We start from the raw sequence: 27,234 nt of genomic DNA, 5'->3' as shown, positions 1-27,234 counted from the left end.
TCTCAATGTGTGGAGAGTAAAAAATAAAATGCCTCATAATTTCCCTAGAAATTTTCATAGAGTAGCCAACAAAAAGTGTCATATTTGAACACCGGGGGGTAGATACTCATATAGGGACACACACAGACCGTGACCTCTGCTCTGAACCTCCCCAGAGCTGTTTGACATTGGAAAGAGTGGCTTAGGGGTTCTCTTGAACCCCATCCAATGTGCATTAAAGCAGTTACCATAGAGCTTCAGATTACTGAAGGCAAACATCATTTCATTGAGAGTTATTCCACAGAGATTGCAACTAACTTAAAACACATATGTGCATTTATGTACAAATATATTGCATACATATAAATATTTTGGTGAAATGCTTATTGTTTTACATGTATTATGTATAGATTATGTAATCATGAGATACTATTTGATGCATATGCATATTGCTAGAAAACTTATATTCTGTAATCTCCATTTAAACTAAGATGTAAAATTAAGTTCCTAACATTTTGCCAAAGGCCCTAAGCTGTTATATCATGGAATTATCTATAGTTGAACAATTACCATTGGATGAGTGCATTCTATTAATACTTAAAATACCACCAAGTTTCCAAATAATTCAGTTATATCTCCTTTATATAATATTTTGATTTTAAAATGAGTTTGTTTTCTATCACCTCTGAGATGAGGTTTGGGGAAAAACGTTGACACAATAGTTTGCAAAGCCCTCTGGGATCTTTTAGGATGAGAATGGTGCTAAGAGAATTATTAATATTATTGCGACTTAACATTTGGTGTAAACCAAGGATGAGTGAGGTAGGTGCCCAAGCAAATTACATTCTCTTTTTAACTCAGATCTGCCCACTTTTTTTTCTTTTTAACAGTCTTTCTGGTTGTCCAATTGCTGCAGCTGAAAAACTGGCAATGTCCCAGGACAAAAGTCAGCTTGATTCTCCCAAAACCGGACAGTGTCCTGAGCAGGGTCACAGGTATGACAGTCCCCTATGCTCCCTGTGTTCGGAGATCCCACACTGAGGGTCCCTCGCCCCCCACGTGCCAGCATCATGGGCCACCTTCATTTCAGGTCACAGCAGCCACTGTCCACTTGAGAGGCTGGCCCAGTTCATCATCATGTCACTCAAATGAACTGCTAGACCCTTCAGAAGTTCAACTTAAAATTAATCTGTGTGCAGAGTTACATAATGTGGATGAATCGAAAAGATATGAAATATACGATGACATGGGCTTCCCTGATAGCTCAGTTGGTAAAGAATCTGCCTGCAATGCAGGAGACCCCAGTTCAATTTCTGGGTTGGGAAGATCTACTGGAGAAGGGATAGGCTACCCACTCCAGTATTCTTGGGCTTCCCTTGTGGCTCAGCTGGTAAAGAATCTGCCTGCAATTCAGAAGACCTGTGTTTGATCCCTGGGTTGGGAAGACCCCCTGGAGAAGGGAAAGGCTACCCACTCCAGTATTTTGGCCTGGAGAATTTCATGGACTGTATATCCATGGGGTCGCAAAGAGTCAGACACAACTGAGCGACTTTCAGTTTCACTTCATATGATAGCATGTATTAATCAAAATTCTGGGTCACTCACTGCAAGCCCTCCCACGAGTCAGGCACGCACCACCTTATGGTTGACGTAACCTTTCCATCTCATAAATCTCATCACTCAAAATATGTGATGCTGTATATCCATCCTTCTCTTTCAGATATGCATATAGTTTCTTTAAAAATAGACATTCATTCCGGATTGGTAACTGGTAATAAAATACCTCCTCTTAGTCCTGGGTCCTCTACTGTCTCAAGCACTTTGGAGGGCTTTACCTACACCTAAGTAATGACAGAGGACCACACAGTGTGAAGTGGTGGGTGCACTTATTAACACAAAAATCACACATGCAGGAAAAATGATTTCAGGATTACAACAGATAACCAGATCTTCATTGTTGTTACTGAGACACTGAGAAAAACAGTTATTAGGAACATTTTCAAGATACGGTGTTCCTTTAATATTTGCTTCTGTAGATTTAATTAAAAGGGGCAATTGGTATGACTTTGCCAAGAATCAAAATTACATGAGTGAAAAAGATAAGTCAAGCAAAGATCATGATGAATTACTGAGTAGCTATCAATTAAAAATCTTATAACAAAAATTTTTGTCAGTATTACTGTATTTTCTAGTTTCTCCCTAAGTAAGTTTTTTTTTTTCTATTCTGAGTCTTTGTTGCCTGCAGGGCTTTCTCTAGTTGTGGCAAGCAGGGGCTGCTCTCCAGTTTCAGTGGCTCTTCCCTGGTGGATCAAATGGTAATGAATCTGCCTACAATACAGGAGACCCAGGTTCCATCTTCCAGGTTGGGAAGATCCCCTGGAGAAGGGAATGGCAACCCACTCCAGTATTCTTGCCTGGGAAATCCTATGGACAGAGGAACCTGGTGGGCTACAGTCCACGGGGGTCACACAGAGTCGGACATGACTGAATGACTAACATTTTAACTTTCTTTCACTCTTGTTGCAGAGCACGGACTCTAGGCCTGAGGGCTTTAGTAGTTGTGGTGCACTGGCTTAGTTGCTCTACGGCATGTGGGATCTTCCCTAACCAGGGGTCAAACCTGTTTTCCCTGTATTGGGAGTTGGATTCTTAACCCCTCAACCACCAGGGAAGTTCCCTAAGGAGGTTATTTATCAAACGCAGAAATAGCATTGTTTCATTTTGCCCATTTCTTAAAAGAGACATATTATTTTAGGCTAGAACACTGCTGCAATATTAAGGCTATAAATCTAGTTATTTATGCCATAACAAGATCAACTAATCACTTAAATATTTTGATGTAGCACTCAAAAGCTTTTTACCTAATCCAAGAAATATCACAGAAACTTTGACATTCTGATGAGCAAAGTATGTTTTGGTGGGAAAAATAAGAAAAATAATATATGTTGATACTACTAAATAGTGAAAGGTATATTTGTGTCCTTTGGCCTTGGACCACAGCACCACATTTGTGTTTTCCTTGGTTGATGTTGGCGCTACACAGACATGATGCCCTGGTTTAATCCAGACAGTAATTCTAAAGGAATATTTAAGTCATGTTTAGCTTGGATTAAGATAACTCTAATGTGATAGCTATTATAGTAATTTCAATTCATATTGAAACAATGGCAATTTAATAGATAAAATATTGAAATACTACCTAACACAGCAAAAGCATTTAATCTGAACTTGGGGGGAAAAAAGTAAAAAGGCTCAGAAGAAGTTCATGGTTCAGAAATCCAGTGTCTGGTGCCGACACCACACCTGTTGGACGTCAGGGTCCTGCTGGCTCTGCCGAACAGAATATGTTGACATTTCCTCACTAGTGACCGTCGTGACTTTCACTGCTACTCTGACGAACAGCGGGATGTGTGCACCTTTTCAGAGCCCTGGTGATAGTAACGTGACCCTTTTCTCTAAGTAGCTCGGAGTGCAAGTAGACATCACATACTTGCTCCTTAAGCATCTTTATTAATGAGTGGAGGATGATGCTTCCTCTGTTACAGATGAGAGACTCAGACAAGCCATGTACAACTGCCCCCCACACCCCCTGACTTGGCCACCCAGGGCCCAAAGCACCTCCTTGTCCCTCCACCCCGTCCGGCTGTGACCACTACTTTTTCCCCCAGGGCATGTCTCTGTAGCACCCACAGGTGTGACATATCCAACCTGCTTTAAATTCTGACGCTGGGATGCTCATGAGAGTGTCCTGTTTCTCTCGAGCTCTGTGCCTCTCTCTTCAGGACGAGCTTGGTGAAGCAAATCGAATTCAACTTCCGATCACAAGCCATCACCTCTCCCAGAGCCACGGTGTCAAAAGAGCAAGAGAAGTTTGGAAAAGTACCCTTTGATTACGCCAGTTTCGATGCCCAGGTTTTTGGTAAACGCCCCCTTGTACAAACAGGTCGGAAAACACCACCATTTCCTGAATGTAAGCTTGAATTCCAATACTTATTCCAAAAAAATGTATCTTGTGTATGTGTGTGTTATGGGAGGGGATGCATTTAAATAGGTAATATATTATTTGTTGGTAATATTTAGCAATATTTAATAGGTAATATACTATTGCTGGGAGGAGAGAAAATATAGTGAAATAAAACAAGAATAACAATAATAAGTTAATCAGTACAATTGATATTACATGATGTTACACTGAGTATGGTGAATAGTTCGTGTTTTAATTATTCTACAAATATGGTGCCTTTGTTGAATCTAAATACAGTAATTCTGACAAAATATTTAATTCTCATTTAGCCAGGATTGGGATTAGTATACTGAAAACTGCAATAGCTATTATAATACAGTAATTTTAATTCATATTAAAATTATGAAAATCTAATAGGTAAAACAGTGAAATACTGCTTAAAGTATTACTTGCATTAGCAAAAGCTTTCAGTCTTAAGGTGGGAGAAAAAGTAAAAGGTCTAAGAAGAAACTCACAGTTCAGAAATCAAGATTTTACTAGGAAAAAAAAAGTGTGACTATGGAGATGTTCACCCACAGATTTAAGAATTAATGCAGAAATGTGTTCATTCTCTAACAATGACACATTTGTATGGACAGTCATAATGCAAAGGCGCTTGTAACACATAAAACTTGATGTTTTTTCTAACAGTTTCCTCCAGTTGTTTAGAGTCTTTGAATATTCTAATGAAAAGGTGAGATTTTTCACCTGGGAATAAATCCAGGAATGATTTCTACAAAGGGAAATAATCCCCCAGTTGGAGTCCTCCATAGGCCATGAATTTTTACAGCATTGTGCAGATCCCTGGACTCCCTTTGATCTGACACATAGTTACCTAGATGTGGTGCTCTTAGGAGCACAGAATGTTTCTCCCTTCTGTGATATGAATCACCAAATTTTTCAAAGAACTTGAATGCTGTATAAAACCCAACAGTGGCTAAACAGACTAGGGAGGAGTGTGTCCATCAACTAGAATATATTGTACTCTAAAAGATTGTTTTGCCTGTTCTTACTAAAAATAAAGCATAACCAACATAGGTAACCACTGACAACCTACTAGATTCATGGGGAAAATTATACACACAAATACACACACAGTGTTTTGTATCTATGTGCAGATAGTTTTATTTTATATGTATATAAAATATACACACATACATATATGTTTAATTCAGGTGAAACTAGTTAATAAGAGCCTTCTAAATATTCATATAATATGGATACTGGCTTAAAAAGTAGAATTTTCAGTGACATTTTTATAACTTCAGGAATATTTGGTAATGTTTTTAACTATATTTAATGAAAAATAATGAACAAATATTTAAAATAAACACTACATACAGTAAAACAGCCAAATGCCTTTATATCCCACATTAAATTTTGGATGTGCCTCCCGGTCCCTGAATGATGTTTGCAAACACCCAGAGTAAAGAGAAACATGTTTAATTCTCTCAGGGACACCCTGGTACCCACAGCAGAAGCATAAGGGAGGACTCAACCTTGTTAATTCAGTGCCTTTCTGTTCACCTTAAGAACTTGGGCTCAGTCCATCCCCTACTCCCTGCCCTGCACCTGAACACAAAAATGAAGTAAAAAAAAAAGCAAGCTTCATCATCTACTCAGGTCCACCAAGTTGGAGGAAGAGAAACTTCTACTGATTTAAGCACAAGACAAACCTGCATAACAGATAGCAAAGCATGCAATTCTGCATCTAAGTATAAATTGTTAGTGTGAGAACAAATATGAAACAGTCCATTTCCTCCACAGGGATCACTGATTCTCGCACCTACACTGTTTGTGGATGTTGTGGCCTTAAGCCTCTTTAGTCCCTGATAAGTTTCACGAGCGTAGACTTGAATCTACCATTTTTATCACCTGTGCTGCCAGATCACGTGCCCAGTAACCTGAGTTAGAGTTTTTCTCATGAAATGTGTAAATACAAAAAACATTAAGAGAATAGGCCTTCTTTATCAGCAGTCACCTTGTTTGAGCTATGAACTCCACTGAAAACCAATCTGAATAACCTTCATTTAAGGTACCCAGAGAGAATGGAGTGTGCTTCTACGAAGTCTTCACATATTTTCATGCAAGAAGTTCTGTCTTTCAAACAAGTCTATTTAATGAGTAAATCCATGTTTGTGCAATTGCTAATCAAATCTCTCTTCAACAGCGAAGCATTTTTCCAGTCCAGGGAAATTTCCCCCCCGGCTGCCGAGTGCAGGCGCCCACACACAGAGCCCAGGGCGTGCCAGCTCCTACGGCTCCGGCCAGCGCAGTGAAGACACCCACATCGCAGCAGCTGCGGCCATCCTGAACCTGTCCACCCGCTGCCGGGAAGCCGCCGACATCCTCGCCAACAGACAGCAGGGTCTGCACGCCAAGGTAGGCAGGCCAAGAGCACGGAGGGGGGCCAGCGGCTCGCCGTGAGGATAGGCTGCCTCCGCAATCCTAGCCATGCTCACCACCCCCGTGGCCTGGCCCCCTTTGTCTTGAGAAGGGGTGAGCCTGGTGGGTTCAGGGAGACCCCTGAACGGGGTCTTTTGCAGGTTGTGCGTGGAAGCTGGGTGTGGAGACTGGGCTGGGGAGCCCAGTGGATTCCAACCCTCTTTTTGTGTTGGGGTCCTGGCCACAGCGGCATGAACACAGACAGAACTAGAATCTGTCTGAACAGCGGAAACTGTTCGCTGTCTGAGAATCAAAGATGGTAGGATGTGGTTAATGAAACCGCCACTTGTAAAACATGGCAAAATTCATGACATCTCATTACTGTGTGTGGAACCATCATAGAGCATAAAATGGTCTGAGATGCTGTAGTTTTCTCAAAGGACGTCATAAAACCTGGGTCCATTAAGTCAACAAAAGAAGGAGCAAGGGGTCTTGAGAGTTCAGGGCCCAAATTCAAATCCAGAACCAAATTCTAGGAAGTTTCTGGAGATCCCCATCTTTCTGGAGCTCACAAAATAAATCACCTTTCTCTAATAACCTCTCCTCTCCAACTAACAAGGAGAAGTAGACATCTGTGTTTAGGATGTCTTGATGAAAATAATAACCAAAGAGGGCCCAAATTCAAATCGAGAACCAAATTCTAGGAAGAGCTCACAAAATTAATCACCTTTCTCTAATAACCTCTCCTCTCCAAATAACAAGGAGAAGTAGACATCTGTGTTTAGGATGTCTTGATGAAAATAATAACCAAAGAGGGAGTCGTGATGCTCTAGAGTAACAGTGACCCTCAGATGGGGGTGCCAGAACTGGCCGCAGGCAGCTAGAGCCAGTAACTTCTGTCTACATGGAAGGCTGTTAAAAGAAATTGTTTTCCTACCTAGCTGGCAGAAGCTAGCTGACAGAGCGTGCCCAGGCTGGTTTGGAGAAGAGTGAAAGTGTTAGTCACTCAGTCATGTCCAACTCTTTGCAACCCCATGGACAGTAGCCTGCCAGGCTCCTCTGCCCATGGGATTCTCCAGGCAAGACGACTGGAGTGGGTAGCCATTCCTTTCTCCAGGGAATCTTCTAGACCTAGGGATCAAACCTGGGTCTCCCGCATTGTGGGCAGATTCTTTACTATCTGAGCCACCAAAGAAGTGGTGATTAGGGAAGAGAGTTCCCCTTGCTCTGGGTGGAAGATGCCCCGGTTAAACTCTAACCCAAACTCAGTGAGCACAGGCATTCGCTCCCCTTTCCCTTTAAGTTCAGCCTGTCCCGGTGCAGTCAGCTGCTCACCTGTGCGCGTGCCAGGCCTTCAGGAGAGCAGGGCGCACAGTGGCATGGCGCATTTGACAGAAGAATCAGAATTAGCTTCTGGACAGGTCTGAGCCAAGTAAACCCCAGGAAGAGTTGGTGGCCAAAAACCACTCAAAAACCGTTTTAAACAAATGAGTTCCTTAAACAAAGGAAAACACATTGCCTCAAAAATATAAAGAAAACTCCAGTTTCCCCAGAAATCACGGTCAGAGATTATTTACAGAAATGAATGATTTTGGGTGCTTTAGAATGTAACTTTGGTTATTCTTAAATTCATTTTTAAAAACCTGAATACATTTCTCCTTCTTAAAGGGATATTCTAATGTGAAGCTCATTGGAGTGATACTAAACTGTCTTCTTTCCTATTTGCTTTATTGTCAGTTTAGGCTGTCCTGTAAGAATAAAGGGGCTTCCCTGGTGTCTCAGTGGTAAAAAATCCACCTGTAATGCATGAGACATGGGTTTGATCCCTAGGTCAGGAAGATCTCCTGGAGGAGGGCATAGCAACCCACTCTAGTATTCTTGCCTGTAGAATCCCATGGACAGAAGAGCCTGGTGGGCTACATTCCATGGGGTCTTAAAGAGTCAGACATGACCAGCAACTGAGCACACTCACACATAAGCAAAGCGCCAGCATTATAATGGCTAACGCTACTTAAATTTGCTTGAGTGAATGGTTGTAGGGTGAAGGCTTTCCCTCTATGTGGAGAGATATCGCTCGGTTCCTTCGAATTTCTGCCTTTTACCTTTGTATTCTCCACATTCTATCAATCGCTGAAGCCAAGCAGTGAGTCCAACAAAGATGACAGGAACCCCCCAAATGTCCGAGCCCCAAAACTGTCAACCACACCTTAACTGCAGGAGCCCGACCACGGATGAGACCATAAGAGTGGAAGGGGCAGAAAGTGCGGCAGTCGGTTTTTAGAGCATCTGTGATGCTGGCCGTTTTCAAAACCTTTTTCCCATGAAAATTGTCTTGTTGGCCTTTGTGGGTGATAAACAGGATCAGTGTGGCCCCCTACACTGTCACCTTGTGTCACCCTCCTCGAGGCCTCTGTACACCACTGTAACGATTTGCAGAATTCTATCCTGGTTGGATTCTATTTTCTGACCTTAAAAGAGAACCTCATACATTCCTGAAACCACAAAAAGTAATTATTGTAGCAAAAAAAAAAGAGAGAGAGAGAAAGCCAAAGTAATTAACCCTGAAACACGGGCTCTGATCCAGCAGTGCCCTGGGCTGGCCGTTTCTGTTGTCCGCAACGCCCTCTGCTCCGTGCCCTTTGTTTCATGTGGGATTAAGTGTAAACAGTCTCGCTCCACACTGAACACTAGCCTGATTCTCTCTCCACCAGGATGCGGGGCTTCCTCCACAGTGGGTGTTTGGTGCGTTTGTTTTTGCTGATCAGAATCCAGAGACCTCTTGAGTTCCTAATTCGGAAAGAAGGATATAGAAATACACAGCTTTTCCCCATTCTCAACTTCTAGAGCTGAGCATAGAAGCACTGTTGATGGACTAGAGAGATTCTGCAGGAGGATCCAGCTGCCCCAACTGGAAAGTCTGTAGGTGCTGGGCTGCCCAACGGAGCAGAGTCCCTCAGAGACCCTGCCTTCGAGGAGCTTACAGCCAGAGAAGGACGAAAAAAGTGGTCACCAGAGGTGTAGAGCAAGGTCTTCAGAGGGGCCTTTCCTGAGGTCCAGGGGAGGTGTGGGTGACTCTGTAAGGAATTTGACCAGAACTTTGACAAAAGATTTATTTTCTTGTGCTTCCATCTGGTCCTTTCCTTCCCCCAGTGAGCTTCTCAGAAGTTGTTTAAAGAGCCTGAGAGAGAACAAGTTACGAATCTTGCATGTGGGCATGACTGTTAAAATCAAGCCAAAGGACCCTCACCTTGAGACTGCATTCATACCCACTCATCAGGGCTAATACAAATTCTTTTAAGCTATGTGCAAAGTCATAACTCACCCCAAGTTTGGCAGGATAACTGAATTCATGATATGCAAAATCCCTACTCTTGTGGAAGATAAGAGGGCAGAGGCAAACCTCAGGGAGGCAAGAGAACCTCTTCCAAAAACAGTGAAGAACGTTATGAACATTCTGAAGTGTTCTCCTTCCCGAGTTTCTCAGCCTGACTGTCTGCCTACCCCACACGCCTCCTTCACACCCGCCCCCTTCACACCCATGTAGCCCTGGGTGGAGGTGCCAGGGCAAACGCTGTCAGTCGCTGCCCAAGCTCACATCCACTACATCCTAAAAGTAGATCTTAGAAAGAATTGCTTCTGTTAGAATCCAATCCAGCACTTACACAGCATGTCCACACTGCCTAAATCACCTGTGGGTGTTTTAAGTATCTCTTTGAGAAATCAAGCCAGAGAAAAATTAGTAATAGCAATACTGAGTGGAGATCATTGTGGTTACGGACACTTTTGTTTGAAGAATGAGCCACAGTGTGGTACTAGAACTGTCCTTGGTCCTGAGATTTGCAGCCTGTTCTTCAGTTCCATGTGGAATTCCTGTGAGTTTGCAAAACATAGATGGACCACAGCTTCAGACATTCCCCCTTGAGTCTGGAGATGGTGCTTCTGAGATGAGCACAGGACTGGGAAGAACCAGGCAGCAGGAGGAGTGAGCAGCGGGGGTTTGCAGAGCCCACTCCATCCTCCTTCCTCCCCACCTTTCTCCTCCTCCTCCCTCGTCAGCAGAGGTAGGAACAGGCACACAGTCTATCTTTATCCCAATCGCTGCCGCTTGCCAAGTGTTCTGTTGTTTGTTTTGGTGTTTTCCCCACCTGTTTAGACAAAGTGGCATATGCACAGTGTGCCTTAAAAGAAAACAAAAAATTGACACTTGCTTGAAATGTTTAAAGTTCAAAGTCTGTTTTGTGCTTGAACAAGGCCGAGAAACAACACGCTATCACATCGCCACTCCTGCTGCCTTCTCTCAGAAATAGCCCGGTGGCTCTGGGGATGGTTAGAATCCAAAATCAGCCTTTTTCAGTAACTTTAATGTGAAGTCAGCTGCTGCTGCACAATGTGAGTGAGCTGCTCTGAGGGACTGCAATCAGGATCTCAGGGAATCAGTGACGTGTGTGGGGAAACCACCTCTTTGCTTCCATGTAGAACAGCATAGGGAGATCTCTTAGAGTCCAAAAACCCAATCAAATTATGGTTATTATCAGTTGTGTTGTCTGCTGAATACCTACTATGTGTCATGCACTGTAAATGAGCCCTCTGCCCATAACGTGCTGTGTGCTTAGTCACTCAGTCATGTCTGACTCTGTGCGACCCCATGGACTGTAGCCTGCCAGGCCCTTCTGTCCATGGGATTCTCCAGGCAAGAATACTGGAGTGGGTTGCCGTGCCTTTCTCCAAGGGATTTTCCCAACCCAGGGATTGAACCCAGGTCTCTCGCATTGCAGGCGGATTCTTTACCATCTGAGCCACCATGGAAGTCCAAGAATTACTTGAATGGCATCTCATTTTGCAAGTGAAGAAAGTAGTGCAGAGATATTAAATAATTGCCCCTAAGTGGCACAGCTACGACTATTAGAGACAAAACTTGAATTCATGCCTAACTTTTGATCTCCTTGAAGAATTTGTCATTCCCTGGTGTACAAACTACTGGTCTACCAAGAGTTTTCACTATGACTTCAAGTGTCAGACAAAGATTTAGCGGAAAAGATTATAAATTTAGCTTCCCTGGTGGCTCAGGTAGTAAAGGATCTGCCTGCAATTCAGGAGACCTGGGTTCAATCCCTGGGTTGGGAAGATCCCCTGCAGAAAGGAATGGCAACCCACTCCAGTACTCCTGCCTGGACAATTCCATGGGCAGAGGCACCTGGTGAGCTATAGTCCATGAGGTTATAGAGATTCAGACATGACTGAGCGATTAACACAACAACACTTTAATTTTACACCTCCTGTCAGTCACTTACTTCTCTTCTGAATTTCATCACAGGATTTCTATTAGTATATCTCACGAGTCATACTCTTAATAGTATTAATATTAATGTTCAATTGCTATTTAGTAAGAATAAGAGGTTTACAGTTCATTTATTTTATTCATTTATTCATTTAATTTTGGGGGGTATGTGTGATCTTAGTTCGCTGACCAGGGATCAAACCCATACCCCCTGTAGGAGAAGCACAGAGTCTTCTTCTACAGAGTCCCTATTTGTTTATGGTTAGTACCTCGCCTACTTTTTTTGAGGATAGGCAAGAAGATTTTATTTTTTTATATTAATTAGATTTTTAATTTATTTTTATTTTATATTACAGCTGATTTGCAGTGTTGTATTAGTTTATGGTATACAGCAAAGTGATCCAATTGTACGTGCACATATATCCATTCTTTTTCAGGTTCTTTTCCCATATAGATTATTACAGATTGTTGAGTAGAGTGCCCTGTGCTATAAATAACTTGGGGTTAACATATACACTCTTGTCCTCTGAAACATGTTTTCAGAGTAGGCAGGGTATTGTTAACAAGGACTTTCTGTATAGCACAGTGAACTGTATTCAATACCCCGCCTACTTTGAAAACATGTTTCAGAGGACTTTCAATGTGAAGAAGATGTTTCCCCAGACAACCCCCCTGAATCAAGAACAGAAGAGCCTTAGTGGAGAGATGGAGCAGAAACCCGTCTGCAGACCCCCTCCCCTTGCTCTTGTCTTAGTCCTGTCACAAAACAAGGAGGTGGTTCAACCTCTCCTTATTAACAACGGAAAATATGCCAAATAAGGAAAACAAGGCTATCTTATTGTATCGATGCCTTGGGAGTTAATGCTTTTCATAATCAGAACATTTAAAGTAAAATTTCAGTTTTGTTTTTTATTTACTTTGTCACCATCTTTGAATGTAAGATAATTTTTTTATTATTGAAACAATATAATATTATCATTTTCCTGGGAAATATTCAAGGAAAAGAGCCCTTAGCCTATGCTCACAAGAATTTCTGTGTTTTCCCTTTTGTTCTTCTTCAGAAAATGATTTTCTTCCCATTTTCCCTAGTTGTAAGTGTAACCAGAATTCCAGGTTGTCTCCTGCTTTCAGTGACATAAGTCTTTTCCCTGTTGAGACAAAGTCCTTGAAATTATCATTTTACTGATCACATAATGTGCCAGTTAATAGGTGCAGTGTAATATTGTCCCTCTGTTGGCAGACATCTGAGTCACTACTGATTTTATAGTACAGATAAGGCTTATAATAGATAATCACCTCAACTTTCAGCTGAATAATAATTTATAATTGTATAATTTATGCATAAATTATATAAACTAAAATAATAATTTGTAGTCTTTTTCACTAAAAACGTCCTGTATGCATCAAATAAGCTTCTTGAAGGCAGCGACACTAGATTTTTCCATTTTCTTTTGCCCTAAATATAGTGGCTTAAAAATGGTATGTGCTTTCTCCATCTTTTTGAAAATCAACACATCACAGAGAATATCTCTAACTCAGAAGTGGATTAATTACATGGTCACTGATGTTGCTCCCAAGTTGGAGAGTATATGAGCAGTGTTAGACCAGGCTCAAGAAGCTTAACATTCAAACGATTAAAATAAGATCTAAACAGCCCTTTGAGAAATGAACATCTTAGGAGTCGGGCTGGGGGGTCCCTGTCTGGGTAGGGCTGGCCTCTCCCCGCCGATGGCCTCTCCCACCACCCCCCTCCTCATTGCCCTGCCATGTGGAGTTTCAGGCACAGAGAGAAATGATGTCTATTGATACTGCTCTGAATGAAATCCATGCAGTAAACGTGTGATCCACCCATCCATGGGCAGAAAGGGGCCCTTCTCTGGTGCTGTGTGTAATTGTCGAGTGCATCTGTGAGCTCACTTAAAGCCCATCTGTACCCGCATGGCCGCCTGCTACCCGCCTTCCCCTTCCCCAGCACGGTCAGGTGCTCAGAGCAGCCGGCTGGGGCGCGGGGCACAGAAAACCACCTCGTTCAAACATTAGGAATGATTTTTTTTTTCAATCAGCCCATGATTACTCAAGATGTAGAACCACCACAACTCTGAGAATCTCTGTTTTTTTTTTCTCATTTATTCATTGGAAGTTTTTTTTTTTTTTTTTTCCTGTAAAAACTAAAATATATATTGGTGTTGTCTTGGAATAGTTGGTTTTTTTTTTTTTTTTCAGCAAGCTCGAATCTGCACTATTTATGGGTTTTGCACTATAAAACGCTGCAGCCCAGTCACGTGGCTCCTTTTTCCTAAGCCATCTGTCACAGAGGTCTGGAATTTTATGTGAATGTTGGTTGTGCAGTCTTAACCCAAGTTTTTTATTTTTTTATGAAAAAAATGTCAGCAACTACAATATTTAGCATTTTACTTTACATTGGCCATTAAACTTGATTGCTATAGCTCTGTTTCATTGCTATAGTTACATATCAGCGTTGAAGCCAAAAGTTGTTTTGATGTGCTTGTGGCAGACTGCATTGTATCATGGAGAGAGTATGCAGCACAGATATGGTTAATATCTTGGATTTTTGTAACTAAGGTTTATTAATGCTGGTATAAAAATGTATTTGATATTATACAGATGGCATAAGATGTGGTGGTTACTAAGTTATTATCCTGGATAAGCTCTACTGTGAAATTCAGGGCTTAAAACTATCACAGGAGATTAAACTATTTACTAAAAAGGACAGAAAGACAGGACGAAAGCATCTTAGTACAAATACATTAGAAGTGTATTTACCTCCCACAGATATCATAAAGCATCTTTACTTGAGAGACTGAGAACAAAAACTTTGCAGGTAAAACAAGCAGACAGAAGAGATGCTTTTATTTTTTAATTCAGTGACAGTACAGTGGGTCTCATCCCAGTGGGAATGTTGCGGAAGGGGTAAGGGCAGAGTGTAACTGGGGGGTTAAAATGAACCCCTGCGAAGTAACTGTTAGGGATCTTAGGAACATATTCAGGGAAGTCTCCTGCTTTTCCAGTCAAAAGGAACAGAGGAGAGACATTGTCTAGAAGTTAATTGTGACTTGACGGATGGCAATGAGAACACCGGGAAGGTATTCCTTTGACCCACTTAGGAGGGTAACAAGCTCACTCTCTGAGCATCCCGGGAGTTACTGTTTGGCAGCGTTTGTGATTCGGCACCGCGCACACCATCCTCGGGCACGTGACTTGTGGAAGGGCCAGGATGCATGGGGACCTTGTTGGCACTTGAGCCTTAAAAACAAAACGAAGCTTAGCCAAGGTCTCCCGAGGAGAAACGTCGTGAGGCAGAATTAAAGTCTCATACTGAGTATCTGGAAAATAATCACCTTTATTCTGGAGTTTTCAACGTAGAACTTAACCTCCTACCCCCACCCTGGTCATGCTGCCAGCTGCCACCTCATGGCCCCGAGGGGGAACTAGGCATGCACTGCCCACCTCCCCCCAACCCGCCCCCCATGAGTTAACCAAGCTTTTCTGGTTCAAGACACCCAGGGTAAAATGTCACTGTCATGGTAATCTAATATGGTTCTAATATTTCCCAATAAAAATTCTCTCCCAGCTGGTTGTTTTTTGCATGTTTTTCATGTTGGGAGGAGGATGGTGTGTCTCTTTATTAACTCCAGTGTTAATGCTTTAAAGGATGAATTGGAAGTGATAATTCTGCAAATTAGAAAGGAAGATTTAAAGCTAAACTTAAAAAAAAAAAAAGATAAAATAGGTTTAGCCAATACATTTAGTATTTGGACCATCTTACTTATATTTAGGCTTACATTGCTTAAACCCAGAAACACAAAACTCCCTAATGGGGCTGCTCTGAAAAGTCTGCCTAAGAATTGAACATTAACCAAAGCGAATCAGAAAGCGAGATTTAAAATCAGATATACTTCCATAAAAGCTTGCATTTAAAATGATCCCTTAAAAGCCCCACATGGCCAGGCTACCACTGCAAACTGCTTACACGGTTTTTTTGTTTCCTGTTATATACAGGGGGCCGAGATAGAAGTGGATGAGAATGGCACGTTGGACTTAAGCATGAAAAAAGCTCGAATCCTGGACAAAGCCGCACCCCTAACTTCCACTAACCCTTCTGTTCCAACCGCTTCCTCTTCCCCGTTCAAAACCAGCAGCCTTCTGGTCAATGCCGCCTTCTACCAGGCCCTGTGTGACCACGAGGGCTGGGATGCTCCCATCAACTATAGCAAAGCCCACGGGAAGATGGAGGAGGAGAAAGAGGTACTGTTCCAGTGTCGATCAATAAGTTGGAGACAGAACGTGACAGCGGGGTCCACTTATTCCTCTTGCCCCATTTCTCACCATCCTATTTAGATAATACGTAATTCTGTAGCTGGTTTTCAATTTTGGTAAAGCGATGATTTTAAATTTCAGGAGGTATTTACAAATGAATCCAACATTTCCCACCCCTTGCGTAAAACGAGATGTCATTAGAGTCTATCATATCACTGTTAAGGGTTGGGTTGTGTGCGCTGAGAGGTGGTGTCATCTATCCTGGGGACGCAGCAGCCTGTGAGCCATGAGCCCACACGTCTCTGCACCAGAGGCTGGAACACGAGAGCAAATCTGGTACAAGGATGCTTCTTGTCAAATTCCCTTCCGTGGTTTCGCGGAGGGGTGGTGTGGGCATCCCTACGTGCAGAGCTGTAGTCCAGGGACTGATCCTGGCTGTTGGATGTCCCAGCCGTGGCAACCCCAGAGTTGTGGGCTGGATTATCCCTGGAGGTGGCGTCACCCCAGAAGTCAGGTGTTGTGTAGGGAGCCATCGGCTTCCTCTCATGGCTGGAGCCCCTAGGTGGGTCTGATGAGCCCTGACTCAGTGCCATTCCAAAGAGTTCACAGCCATACCCTCCACTGGTTAGACGCTGGGTCAGCACATTGACCCCAGCCTTCCTGCAAGTGATTCTGTCTGTCCTAGGGAAGTGCTTGGTGCTTGCCAGCTGACACGTTTGAAGAACTGAAGTAGACATTTGGAAGTAAGCATCATCCCCCTTTTTCAGATTTTTGAAGCTCAGAGACTTTGAAGGCAGGCTAATTTGATTTTAGCATACACTTTATCTTTTATTGAAGTATAGTTGGTTTGCAATATCATATAAGTTTCAAGAGTACAACACAGTGCTTCAGATACATATACATATACATGCACATATACATGTACATTATGTACATTATGTACATGTACATATATGTGGGCTTCCCTCGTGGCTCAAATGGTTAAGAATTTGGGCTCAAATGGGAAAGAATTTACCTGCAATGCAGGAGACCGGGGTTCGATCCCTGGGTCGGGAAGATCCCCTGGAGGAGGAAATGGCAACCCACTCCAGTATTCTTGCTTGGGAAATCCCATGGAGAGAGGAGCCTGGCAGGTTACAGTCCACAGGATCGCAAAGAGTCAGACACTACTGAGGACTAACACTACTCACTCTACGTATATATGTTTGTGTGTGTGTGTGTGTGTGTGTGTGTATTCTTTTTCAGATTCTTTTCCCTTACAGATTATTACATAATACTGAGTATAGTTCCCTGTGTGACTTTAGCATCTTCCTTAACATCTCTGGGCATGAGTCAGTGTCAATGGCAGTGATCACAAGATTGGGATGTTTTATATTCCCCTTCTGTCCTTCCCTCCTCCCTACCCCTCCTGCACTTTCACTGGCATCCCCATGTCCAGTAAGACTGGCCCTGAGGACACCTGTCTGGTAGGAGGACCAATCTGTAGCCAAGCTCCTGGATGAGTGAGCAGCTGAGCAGGCATGCAGAGTAGCTGGGGGTGGGGGCTAGAGGGGCCTCCAGGACCCAAGGCAGGTCTGCGTCTCCATCACCACCAGCCACACCTTCCCAGGAGGGCAGGGGTCTCCCACTGCAGCAGCTTCTGGTTAGATTCTGCCATGTGGGGCTTAGTCACTGTTCTTCTGCTCGGCTTTTAAAAGTTCACCCAAGTATTTAGGGATGGTTTGACTTAATCTATCATAAAACTACTTTAGAAAAACTTTTTTAAATCATACACATTCAACTTTAATATAAAACAGACCCTGTAAACTGTAAGAAGCAGGTTTGCCTCAGGTGGTGATTGAGAATTGGTGAACATGTGTCTCTGTGCTCCTCCGCATTCCCTGATCAGTCCAGCTCTTGCAAAGTCCCCAAAGTTACACCTCGTTTATGTCGTTGCCATATAACCCAGAAATGTGTCTACATTCACATTTGCCATGATTCCACACTGGGGTCCAAGGTGGAGGTGAGGTGGTGGGAGTGGATCCTCTGGAAGCATAGACCGGATGAGAGCAAGGATGGTGATTCTGCTGAGTCAGGGACACCCCCAGTCCAGGAGACCCCCTATTGCCAACCAGTCCCTTGCCTAAACCACTCCCAATGGAGGGCACCTAATCCCAGGTATGAGACCTGGAGGTGGGGTCCAGTCAAAGATGTGTGGCACAGAGGACGGTCCCTTACAGAGTGACCGTTAGTGCATCCCTGTTTCTGAGCGAGTCCACTGGGATGAAACCCCCCACATTGGAGAGGCTTGGTGCCACATGCTGGGGGCTTGGACTTTCTCTTCCTCACCCTCACAACCCCACTGTATACTGGCCATGGTCAGTGTTCACCACAAGTCTCCTTTCTGCTTGCACATAGTCAGACGTCCAGTCCAGTCCCCATCAGTAACAAAGCAAAGTGGGTTCTTGCTCCCTTTCGGGGTCTTTGTGTCATTTGACATAGGCTCTGATGGCTCAGTGGCAAAGAATCTGCCTGCCAATGCAAGCGATGCAGGTTTGATCCCTGGGTCAGGAAGATCCCCTGGAGAAGGAAATGGTGACCCTCTCCAGTATTCTTGCCTGGAAAATCCCTGGAAATGGACAGAGGAGCCTGGCAGGCTACAGCCCATGGGGTTTCAAGAGTTGGACATCACTTAGCTGTAAACCACCACCATAATATCTGTAGCAATGTCTGCAGGGTACCCCTTATATTCTGGGGTACTCCTGCCACTTGAGGGTCAAGTAGGTACCTTGGGGACCGCCTTGGCTATGTATACTTCTTATCACTCAGCAGAAAGTGAAGTCTCATAACAAATATTCTCTCTTTAGAAACATGTGAGGAGTCATCTGGGCAGCTTTGTGGATTCAGCTGGGGTCCGTTCCTATCTAATGCTGATGGAGCTGATGTCCCAGCACAGTCATGGGGAAGATGGATCATTTCGATTAGACGTCTGCTCTTTTCAGAGTGGCTTACTTCCTTCAGGTCTGCTAGTGCAGACTCACTGCTACAATTTGCAACCTAAGTATCTGACATCTGGGCTTCCCAGGTAGAGCTAGTGGCAAAGAACCCACCTGCCAGTGCAGGAGACATAAGAGACATGGGTGCAATCCCTGGGTTGGGACGATCCCCTGGAGAAGGAAATGGCAACCCACTCCAGTATTCTTGCCTGGAGAGTCCCATGGACAGAGGAGCCCGGCCAGCTACAGTCTCTGGGGTTGCAAAGAGTCAGACATGACTAAAGGGACATCTGGGATTGACAAGCTACTGGAAGTCCGATGTTACAACAAGAACAAAGACGGCTTTGGAGATGCTGAGTTCCTGGAGTCCTAGAGCTTGCACTAGGTTTGAGTTGACAAGGTAGTTTTTAAGCTCAGTGCCTATTGTCAGGGTCTGAGCGTGGGTGGTTCACTGTTGGGCACTGAGTTGTCCCCGCGGGACACACACAGAAGTGCTTCTGAATCCCTGTAAGCCCCGGGATGGTTCCTTACCCCAGCTCTTTGTTCCTGCGTCCATGCCAAGGTGATTCATGAACCAAGAGTATTTTTCACATTCTGTCCTGAATCCCAGAATGAGCAATGCGATGCTCGATAGTTATTATTTTGTAGAAGTCGATGGTAATCAGTGTTCTCGTGGCGAAGGTAGCAGAGGGTGGCCACACTGAGTCAGAATAAGGATTATGGCTCTTTCTGTACAGTGTCTCATTCTCCTGACTAATCTGAAGAGCAGGATTATTACCAAAGTTTCTAGAGAAGGAAATTGAAGCCAGATGGAGTGAACTTGCTGTTCTTTGGTCATATAGAAATTAAGTAATGGGCCTGGCATTCCCTGAAATGACGAAAAGGAAGTAAATGGAGAAAAGGAGAAGAAAATAATACACACGAAAATTGGAAAATGTTGAGAAAAAGCAGGAAGGAAAGAAAAAAGAGAATAATGATGAGATAGTGCCCGGCCAGGAGTGTGGCGGAGGCTGCAGTGGTTCTGGTGCTTCTCAGGCCGGCAGGACCAGAGTTCTGAGCCCGGGTGCAGAACATGGCCGGTGACCACGCACACCAGGGACGGATGGTCCTGGCTGTGGTCCCCGGGAGCTCTGCCAAGGTGCTGCTCAGGGTCTCAGGGTGCACTGGGAACCTGGGCTGCTCTCAATCCCCGACACCCCTACACCCCACACACCCACATCCACACACTCCACACACCCTCACACCCCACACCCACTCAGCCCCATACCCCACATGCCCCCTCACACCCGTACACCCCACACCCCAAACACTCCACATACCCTCACACCCCACACCCACACAGCCCCATACCCCACATGCCCCCTCACACCCCACACCCCTACACCTCACACCCCATATACTCTACACACACTCTACACACCCTCATACCCCACACACCCCTATACCCCACACCTCATACACTCCACATACACTCTACACACCTTCACACCCAACACCCACACAGCCCCATACCCCACATACCCCCTCACACCCCACACACCCCTACACCCCACACCCCATACACTCCACACACACTCCACACACCCCTATAACCACACCCCACACACTCCACACCCCCTCACACAACCTTATACCCCACACCCACATAGTCCTATGCCCCACATAGGCCCTCACACCCCACACATCCCTACACCCTACACCCCACACCCCATACACTCCACACACCCTCCACACACCCACACCCCACACACTCCATACACCCTCACACACCCCAGACACCCCACACTCCTCACACTCCACACACCCCTTACACCCCACACCCCACACACTCCACACACTCCCCACACCCCACACCTCATACACTTCACACACCCTCACCCCACACACCCCTTACACCCCACACTCCCCACACCCCACACGCCCTCATCCCCCACAGCCCCCCGTACCCCACACACCCCACACTCCCCACATGCTCACACCACACACCACACACCCCTACACCCCACACCCCCCATACCTCCCACACCCCCCACCCCACACGACACTCACTCCTGTACCCATGACCAGAAACTGGGCGATTATTTCTAATTCATTGTTATCTCGTTCATATGCACAACAGTTGCTTAATTTTGGTGGTAATTTTCAGAAAATATTGTCTGTCTCTCTCAGTGAAATAGCCTGTCCAGATGCCCCCTAAAAAAAAAATCCTGAATCTGGAAAAAACTCAAACTATCTCGAAAGGAAAGTGCTGAGAAATAACTAGAGCTGTCAGTTTTGTTCAACTGTCAGTTCTCCAAAGACTTCAGATGTTAAAAGTGCCAGATGCTATTATCTGTTATTCATGCTCTCATTATGTTCTGATTTTTACTAAAATCAATATAAACTCTTATTTGTACATTAAAGGAATTTCATCGCACCCATGCACTCTCTAAACACACACATATATGTATGCCACATTTTCTCTTATGTCTCTCCAATATAAATTATTATTTTCAAAAGGATACTATAAATTTTGAAAAATAATCTGATAAATGATGTTGACATGTTTATTATGGTTGCAATTTAGGAGTTTATATGATATACAATGCTTCTGTAACAAAATTAAACATTCTTATATAAACATTCTTATTTTTTATGGTATGCAATTTAGGAGTTTATATGATATACAATCTTCTGTAACAAAATTAAACATTCTTATAATCACCTGTATTTTAATACATATGCTCTCTGCAAGTTTCTAGAGGTAGAATGCTGAGCCAAAAGAAAAAAAAAAAGGAGGAAGGGAGAGACAATTATTTCATGATGCGATTGCATACCCGAGTCCATAATTTTTTAAGGAAGTTGCAAAATATTTCAAAGGTCATATCCAATAAAATTATTCTGTTGAAACAGCACTACATTTTACTGTGCTAAGTTAAATACCATATATTCTTCTAGAATTAATTTTGAATGTATTTGAGTCAAGTAAGTTAAGCTTTCATAGCTGATTATTTCTTTCAAAATCTTATTCCCTTGTCTTCCACAATGTGCAGATTCAACAAACAACAACTGATAACCTTTATATGTTCATCTGTAAATGTATATGCCTCCTTAGAGATACTTTGCTCATTTCTATCACAAAGAAAATAATAAAATAGCTCTTTTCTGCTTTATGCCATTTTTGTGAAAAATCTAGCATCTGAACAGGAAAACAAAGTCTGTTCTTTGTCTTCCTTGTGAAGTCAGGATCAGTACTAAACTGAAAAGAAGGCCATGAAAATTAGTAATGATCCAACATTGCTTTTGGATCAGTTAATAGCAATTCCATCCAGTGAGTAAAAAGCATTACAAAATATCAACTTAGCAGAAGAGGTCATTGGATATACATTTGTATCCACTTTCAAAAGGCCGAGATGTTTTGTGAATTACAGTGGAAAACACTACCCATGCTGAATCCAGGCACCTCCAAATGAAATGGATAATAGTGTATCTGGGGGCTTTCTTGGTGGCTCAGTGGTAAAGAATCCATCTGCCAATGCATGAGATATGGGTTTGATCCCTGGTCCAGGATGATCCCACGTATCTCGGAACAACTAAGCTCGTGCAACACAACTCCTGAGCCTGTGCTCTGGAGCCCAGGAGCTGCAACTGCTGAAGCACCTGTGCGCCTAGCGCCTGTGCCCCACAAGCTTCTCTCCACGAGAGAAGCCACTGCAATGAAAAGTCCATGTACCACAACTAGAGAGTAGCCCATGCTCATCACAACTAGAGAAAAGCCTAGGCAGTAATGAAGACCCAGCACAGCAAATAAATAACAAACATTATTTTTTTAAAAATAGTGTATCCAGTTTAAGGTCTTATAATTAGGAATTGCTTCGCTCTAGTCACATTGTGAAAGGTGAAAAGGATAAGCATCATTCACTTGTTTTCTATAGATTTCACAGAAGCAGCGTTAAAATAACCCTTCTCCTTGTACCTTAATAGACACTGATCATCAAGCACCCATTTCTCTTTGTTTTTTAGTGGTGTATGATTTTCTGCTACTAGTTTCAAACATCAATAATTTAAAATGGAATACTCAGTATTAAAAATAATATGAAAAAAGAAATTAGACCAAATCAGGTTTTACTAATTTGCTCTGAAGATCCTGTTCCTTTGAGGTCATTCACACATTTTTTCACCACTGTGTGGTCTTATGTAAAATAATCGATTGAACTGTTACCCAAGTAATTAATGAAGGAAATTACATTTGTCTTTATAACTGAGATTAAGGCTTAGAATTTTTCTTAGGTTGGGAAAATCCACAGATTTTGTTTTTCCATTGATTTTGAGTGTCAACTCAGAATGATTAAAATTGTATTTATCTTTGCAATGTCATGTCCATGTGATTTAAATGAGATTTGCCTTCAGTAACTCAAAATTGTTTTCTCATCTTAAATGTATCAATACTTTTGAGATTTAGGAGACAGTTTTTTTAAAAAAATAGTAGTTAACCTGATTTTAATATTAAATCCAGAAAGTATTACGTTTACTGAATATAAGCTTAATGATAAAAGTAAACTAATTATCTGTTTGAGTGAAACCATCATTAGTTGTCTGACAATAATATTTCAGATGGTAAATAAGTGATGTGAAAGGATCAATGAGATTTCCTTATGAAATCAGGATCAGTACTAAGCTTAAAAGGAGACCATGAAAATTAATGATAATCCAACAAGACAGTCCACCCAGAGAGTAAAAACAGGAGAAAAAAACCAACTTAGCCAAAGAGGTAGTTTAAGGAAAACAGGAAGTGACTGATGTGAGACTAAAAACAGGTGTCCAGAAAAATCAAGCTAAAAGCTGCCGAGACATTGTGGACTCAGCCACTATGCATTTAAGCAAATAGTTTAAATCTTATCTGCATATCAGGAAGGACATTCTAATAAGCTAAATTTACTTCCTCATTCTCTATTTAAAAATTTGTGTGATTCATTTTTTGCAGAATTACTTTTGTTTTACCAGTGACTACTGAGTACATGGCAACCCACTCCAGTGTTCTTGCCTGGAGAATCCCAAGGACAGAGGAGCCCGGTGGGCTATAGTATGTGGGGTCACAAAGAGTCAGACATGACTGAAGTGACTTAGCATACTTGCATGCTATGTACATAAAGAACTATTTCCATGTTCTCTAGGAAATGTTTATTATACTGTAAAGCTTGAAATACATTGAAGTTAATATATTAAGATATTAACTTATTTACATGGCTCAAGAAATTCCTCTGTAGTTTTATCTGCCAACATGTGAACTTTTTAAAATTGTGCCTGTGAGTTAAAACTTCTCACTCTTTACCAAGGATAAAGGTCCATGGCAGTCCGGGTGTACCCTTATTATCTTATTTAGTTTGTGTACAAATCCAGTGAGGGATGTCATCTAAGTCTTTAAGCCAAAACTCAGGTTTGACCCTGATGACTTCAAATACAATTGTTTTTCCAGGGTTTCCTAATACCTTGTGTACTTCTGTATTTTTTATTTCCAGAAAGACCCAGTGAGCTCTCTAGAAAATTTAGAGGAAAAGAAGTTCTCTGGAGAGGCCTCTATACCAAGCCCTAAACCCAAGCTCCACACCAGAGATCTCAAGAAAGAACTCATCACGTGAGTGACCTATGGTTCTAGAATGGAGACTACTGATTGAAGCCTTAAGTAATAACACCTTGGCTTATGGAGCTGACTTGGCACTATTTTAGGGCAATTTTGACTGACCAATAGTTAAATATTCTGTGTGTATCTAGACCTCTACTCAGAACTAAGAAGATTATGGAAAAAGGTGCATGCCTTGATCTTGTGCTAAGGGAATTAAAAGTCAAACTGAAAACAAAATATGCAAAACAATTAGAAATGTTTATGTTCTGATCAGAGATCTTAATCTGACATTCCCTGACCTCAGAGGAGCCAAGTTAGGGCCAGAGATAGTCTGCATGAGTGTTAATCACTCAGCTGTGTCTGACATTTTGTGACCCCAAGGACTGTAGCCCACCTGGCTCCTCTGTCCATGGAATTCTCCAGGCCAGAATACTGGAGTGGGTTGCCATTCCTGTCTTCAGGGGATCTTCCCAACTTAGAGATCAAACCTAGGTTCTCCGCATTGCAGGCAGATTCTTTACCATCCGAGCCACCAGGGAAGCCCAGAAACTTTTAAAACTTCCTGCAGAATGTTATTTGGGAAGGGAGTTCATGGTTTTTGTTACATTCTCAAGGAGTTCTGTGACTCAGGAGAGTTGAAAGACCCAGGCAGGTAGTACTGGTCAAGCTGCAGTGGATTCTCCATCAGGAAGGGTTTCTTGGACCAGAAGGCCCTACACCGAGCCCCAGCACCAGGAGGCCTGGAGAGAGACAGAGACAGAGTCAGAAGGCGGGGGCAGAACAGGGCCCTGAGAAGATGGCCTGGTTGCAAGTTTTCCATGAACAGACCATAAGATATTTGAGCAGAAACATGAGCTCGTGCTGGGCTATTTGGGAAAGAGCAGTGTGCCGAGTTCTTCTGAGGCCCGTATGCACGTGGGGAGCCGTCTGGGCTCAGAAAGATCATCTAAAACATTAACTAGAGATGCAGACGTGAGATGTGGCCTGGGAGACGGTGCCTCTGGGGAAGACATATAGAAGGAAGGGGACAGAGTGCTCATCCCAGAATTCGAGAGCATGCATCCTGCTGGGACCTGAGAGGGTCAGAGACGCCCACAAAGAATACAGACCTGGGAGCAAGGAGGAAAGTGATGGTCATGGGAGCTGAGAGCTCAGAAAATTCCCACCTGGGCCCTTGGTGGTTTCAAATGCCACAGGAAATTCAACGAAGTCAAAGCAGAAAAGGCAGAGCGCCCAAGCATCCGGTTCCCTTACAAGAATAATGTTTCCTGATGCCTGAGCTTCACTGAGCACTGTAGCCTCTGGGAGGTGACCTGGGCAGCCATCTACTTACGTCCTCGTGGCCTGCTAGTCAAGTTTCTAAAATTTTTGTATGGATTTTGTTTCTGCATATTATCTCAGAGACCCTCAAAAAGGGCCAATGTTTATCCTTTGAAGGCAGATTTTGGAAATTTCCAGAGTCGTTTCAAACTAAATGTAGTGTGAAAAACTGATGATTAACCTGCATCACCATGTTGAACAGAAAAATGAAGTGTGATTATTTTGTCACGGGCCCTTCTCATTGGTGCAAAGGGAAAGGGCTCCGAAAATGTGGTAAATGATTTTCAGAATGTAGTCATGAATTCCTAGGAAATGAACTCCTTAGAGGCCTTGTGGTTTTCCTCTTGTTTCAGGACAGGTGAGCACTGGGGTGGGTACCACGCATTCCCACAAACCTGCTTCACACACAGGTTCTGTAAACAACTCACCCAGTCCTTATTATGCTTTATGTTTCTAACCGGTAAATGTACCTTAATTGCTTACTAGAAACTGGCTAGAATAGATTTTTCGATGCTGTGGGATCAACAATAATTCATTTAGATTTTGAGCACCACTTACTGAGGGAACTAGCTGGTTTCCTTTCTCTAAACTGTGACGCTTTCCTTTGCAAATCTTCCCAGAATGTATCACCCAACTGGTACATGTTACTGTGTAAGATTTCTCATTGAAGATCTGTAAATTAACCCAGCCATCAGAGCCCAACGCATCAATTTTTCCTACTATGTCACTCCTTCAGCCTTTGCTTTATTGCTTGACCTCTTTAAAGCACAAAGCTTAAACAAAATAATTAGCCACTATTTAAACGCATGCTTTATCATTATACTTCCTAAATGCACACTTTATCATTATACTTTCTAAGTAATTTGTTACTGTCTGGTTTAAAAATCATTGGCACTTCTTTAAAGGATGATTAAAAAATAGAAATAAAATTTAAAGTGAAATAAAATAAACGCAATGCTGTTTTGGCACACCAGGTGGCGATGTATTTCCAAAGTGGGAATTCCCAGGCCGTTATAAGCCATCCCTCACGCTCTGAATATTCCAGCTGCATAATGATCAGAAAAGACTGTTTCTCTGTTGAGCGGGCGAATGGCACTTGCGGGATAACTCAGCTCAGATGTGAATTGTTGTTCTCTTTTTTTGTTTGCATATATTTGTAGTTTTGAATTTTCCTTCCTGATGTTCTGTCTAAGAAGGTGGTGGGCAGAGAGCTGGCTGGTTTAGCTCAGATCAAGCTCTGAAAATTAGGCCTCTCCCGAGAGGTGGAGGTGTTCTACCCTTATAGTTTCTTTAGAATACCTGAGAACTATTGGAAAGTAGCTTACAGGAAAAAATATACTGAGAAGGTGACATTTCAGAAATCTTGAATGTCATAAAACTATCCCCAGGTACCCCTCTAAAGGGACAGAGTCTG

General features: G+C 43.0%; 1 protein-coding gene across 1 annotated transcript in view; it reads left to right on the top strand.

Moving 5' to 3' along the window:
* ST18 (ST18 C2H2C-type zinc finger transcription factor) overlaps window positions 1–27,234 on the top strand; it is a 91,066-nt gene that overhangs the window by 46,419 nt on the left and 17,413 nt on the right. Inside the window, exons 8-12 of the mRNA XM_061123297.1 lie at window positions 870–974; window positions 3,762–3,949; window positions 6,153–6,364; window positions 15,666–15,911; window positions 24,397–24,512. Of these exons, the coding sequence (XP_060979280.1) occupies window positions 870–974; window positions 3,762–3,949; window positions 6,153–6,364; window positions 15,666–15,911; window positions 24,397–24,512 (867 nt within the window). The remainder of the gene's footprint in view (window positions 1–869; window positions 975–3,761; window positions 3,950–6,152; window positions 6,365–15,665; window positions 15,912–24,396; window positions 24,513–27,234) is intronic.

The sequence above is a fragment of the Dama dama genome, chromosome 21, assembly GCF_033118175.1.
Source record: "Dama dama isolate Ldn47 chromosome 21, ASM3311817v1, whole genome shotgun sequence".
Classification (NCBI taxonomy): domain Eukaryota; kingdom Metazoa; phylum Chordata; class Mammalia; order Artiodactyla; family Cervidae; genus Dama; species Dama dama.
This window is presented reverse-complemented; position numbering and strand designations above follow the sequence as displayed.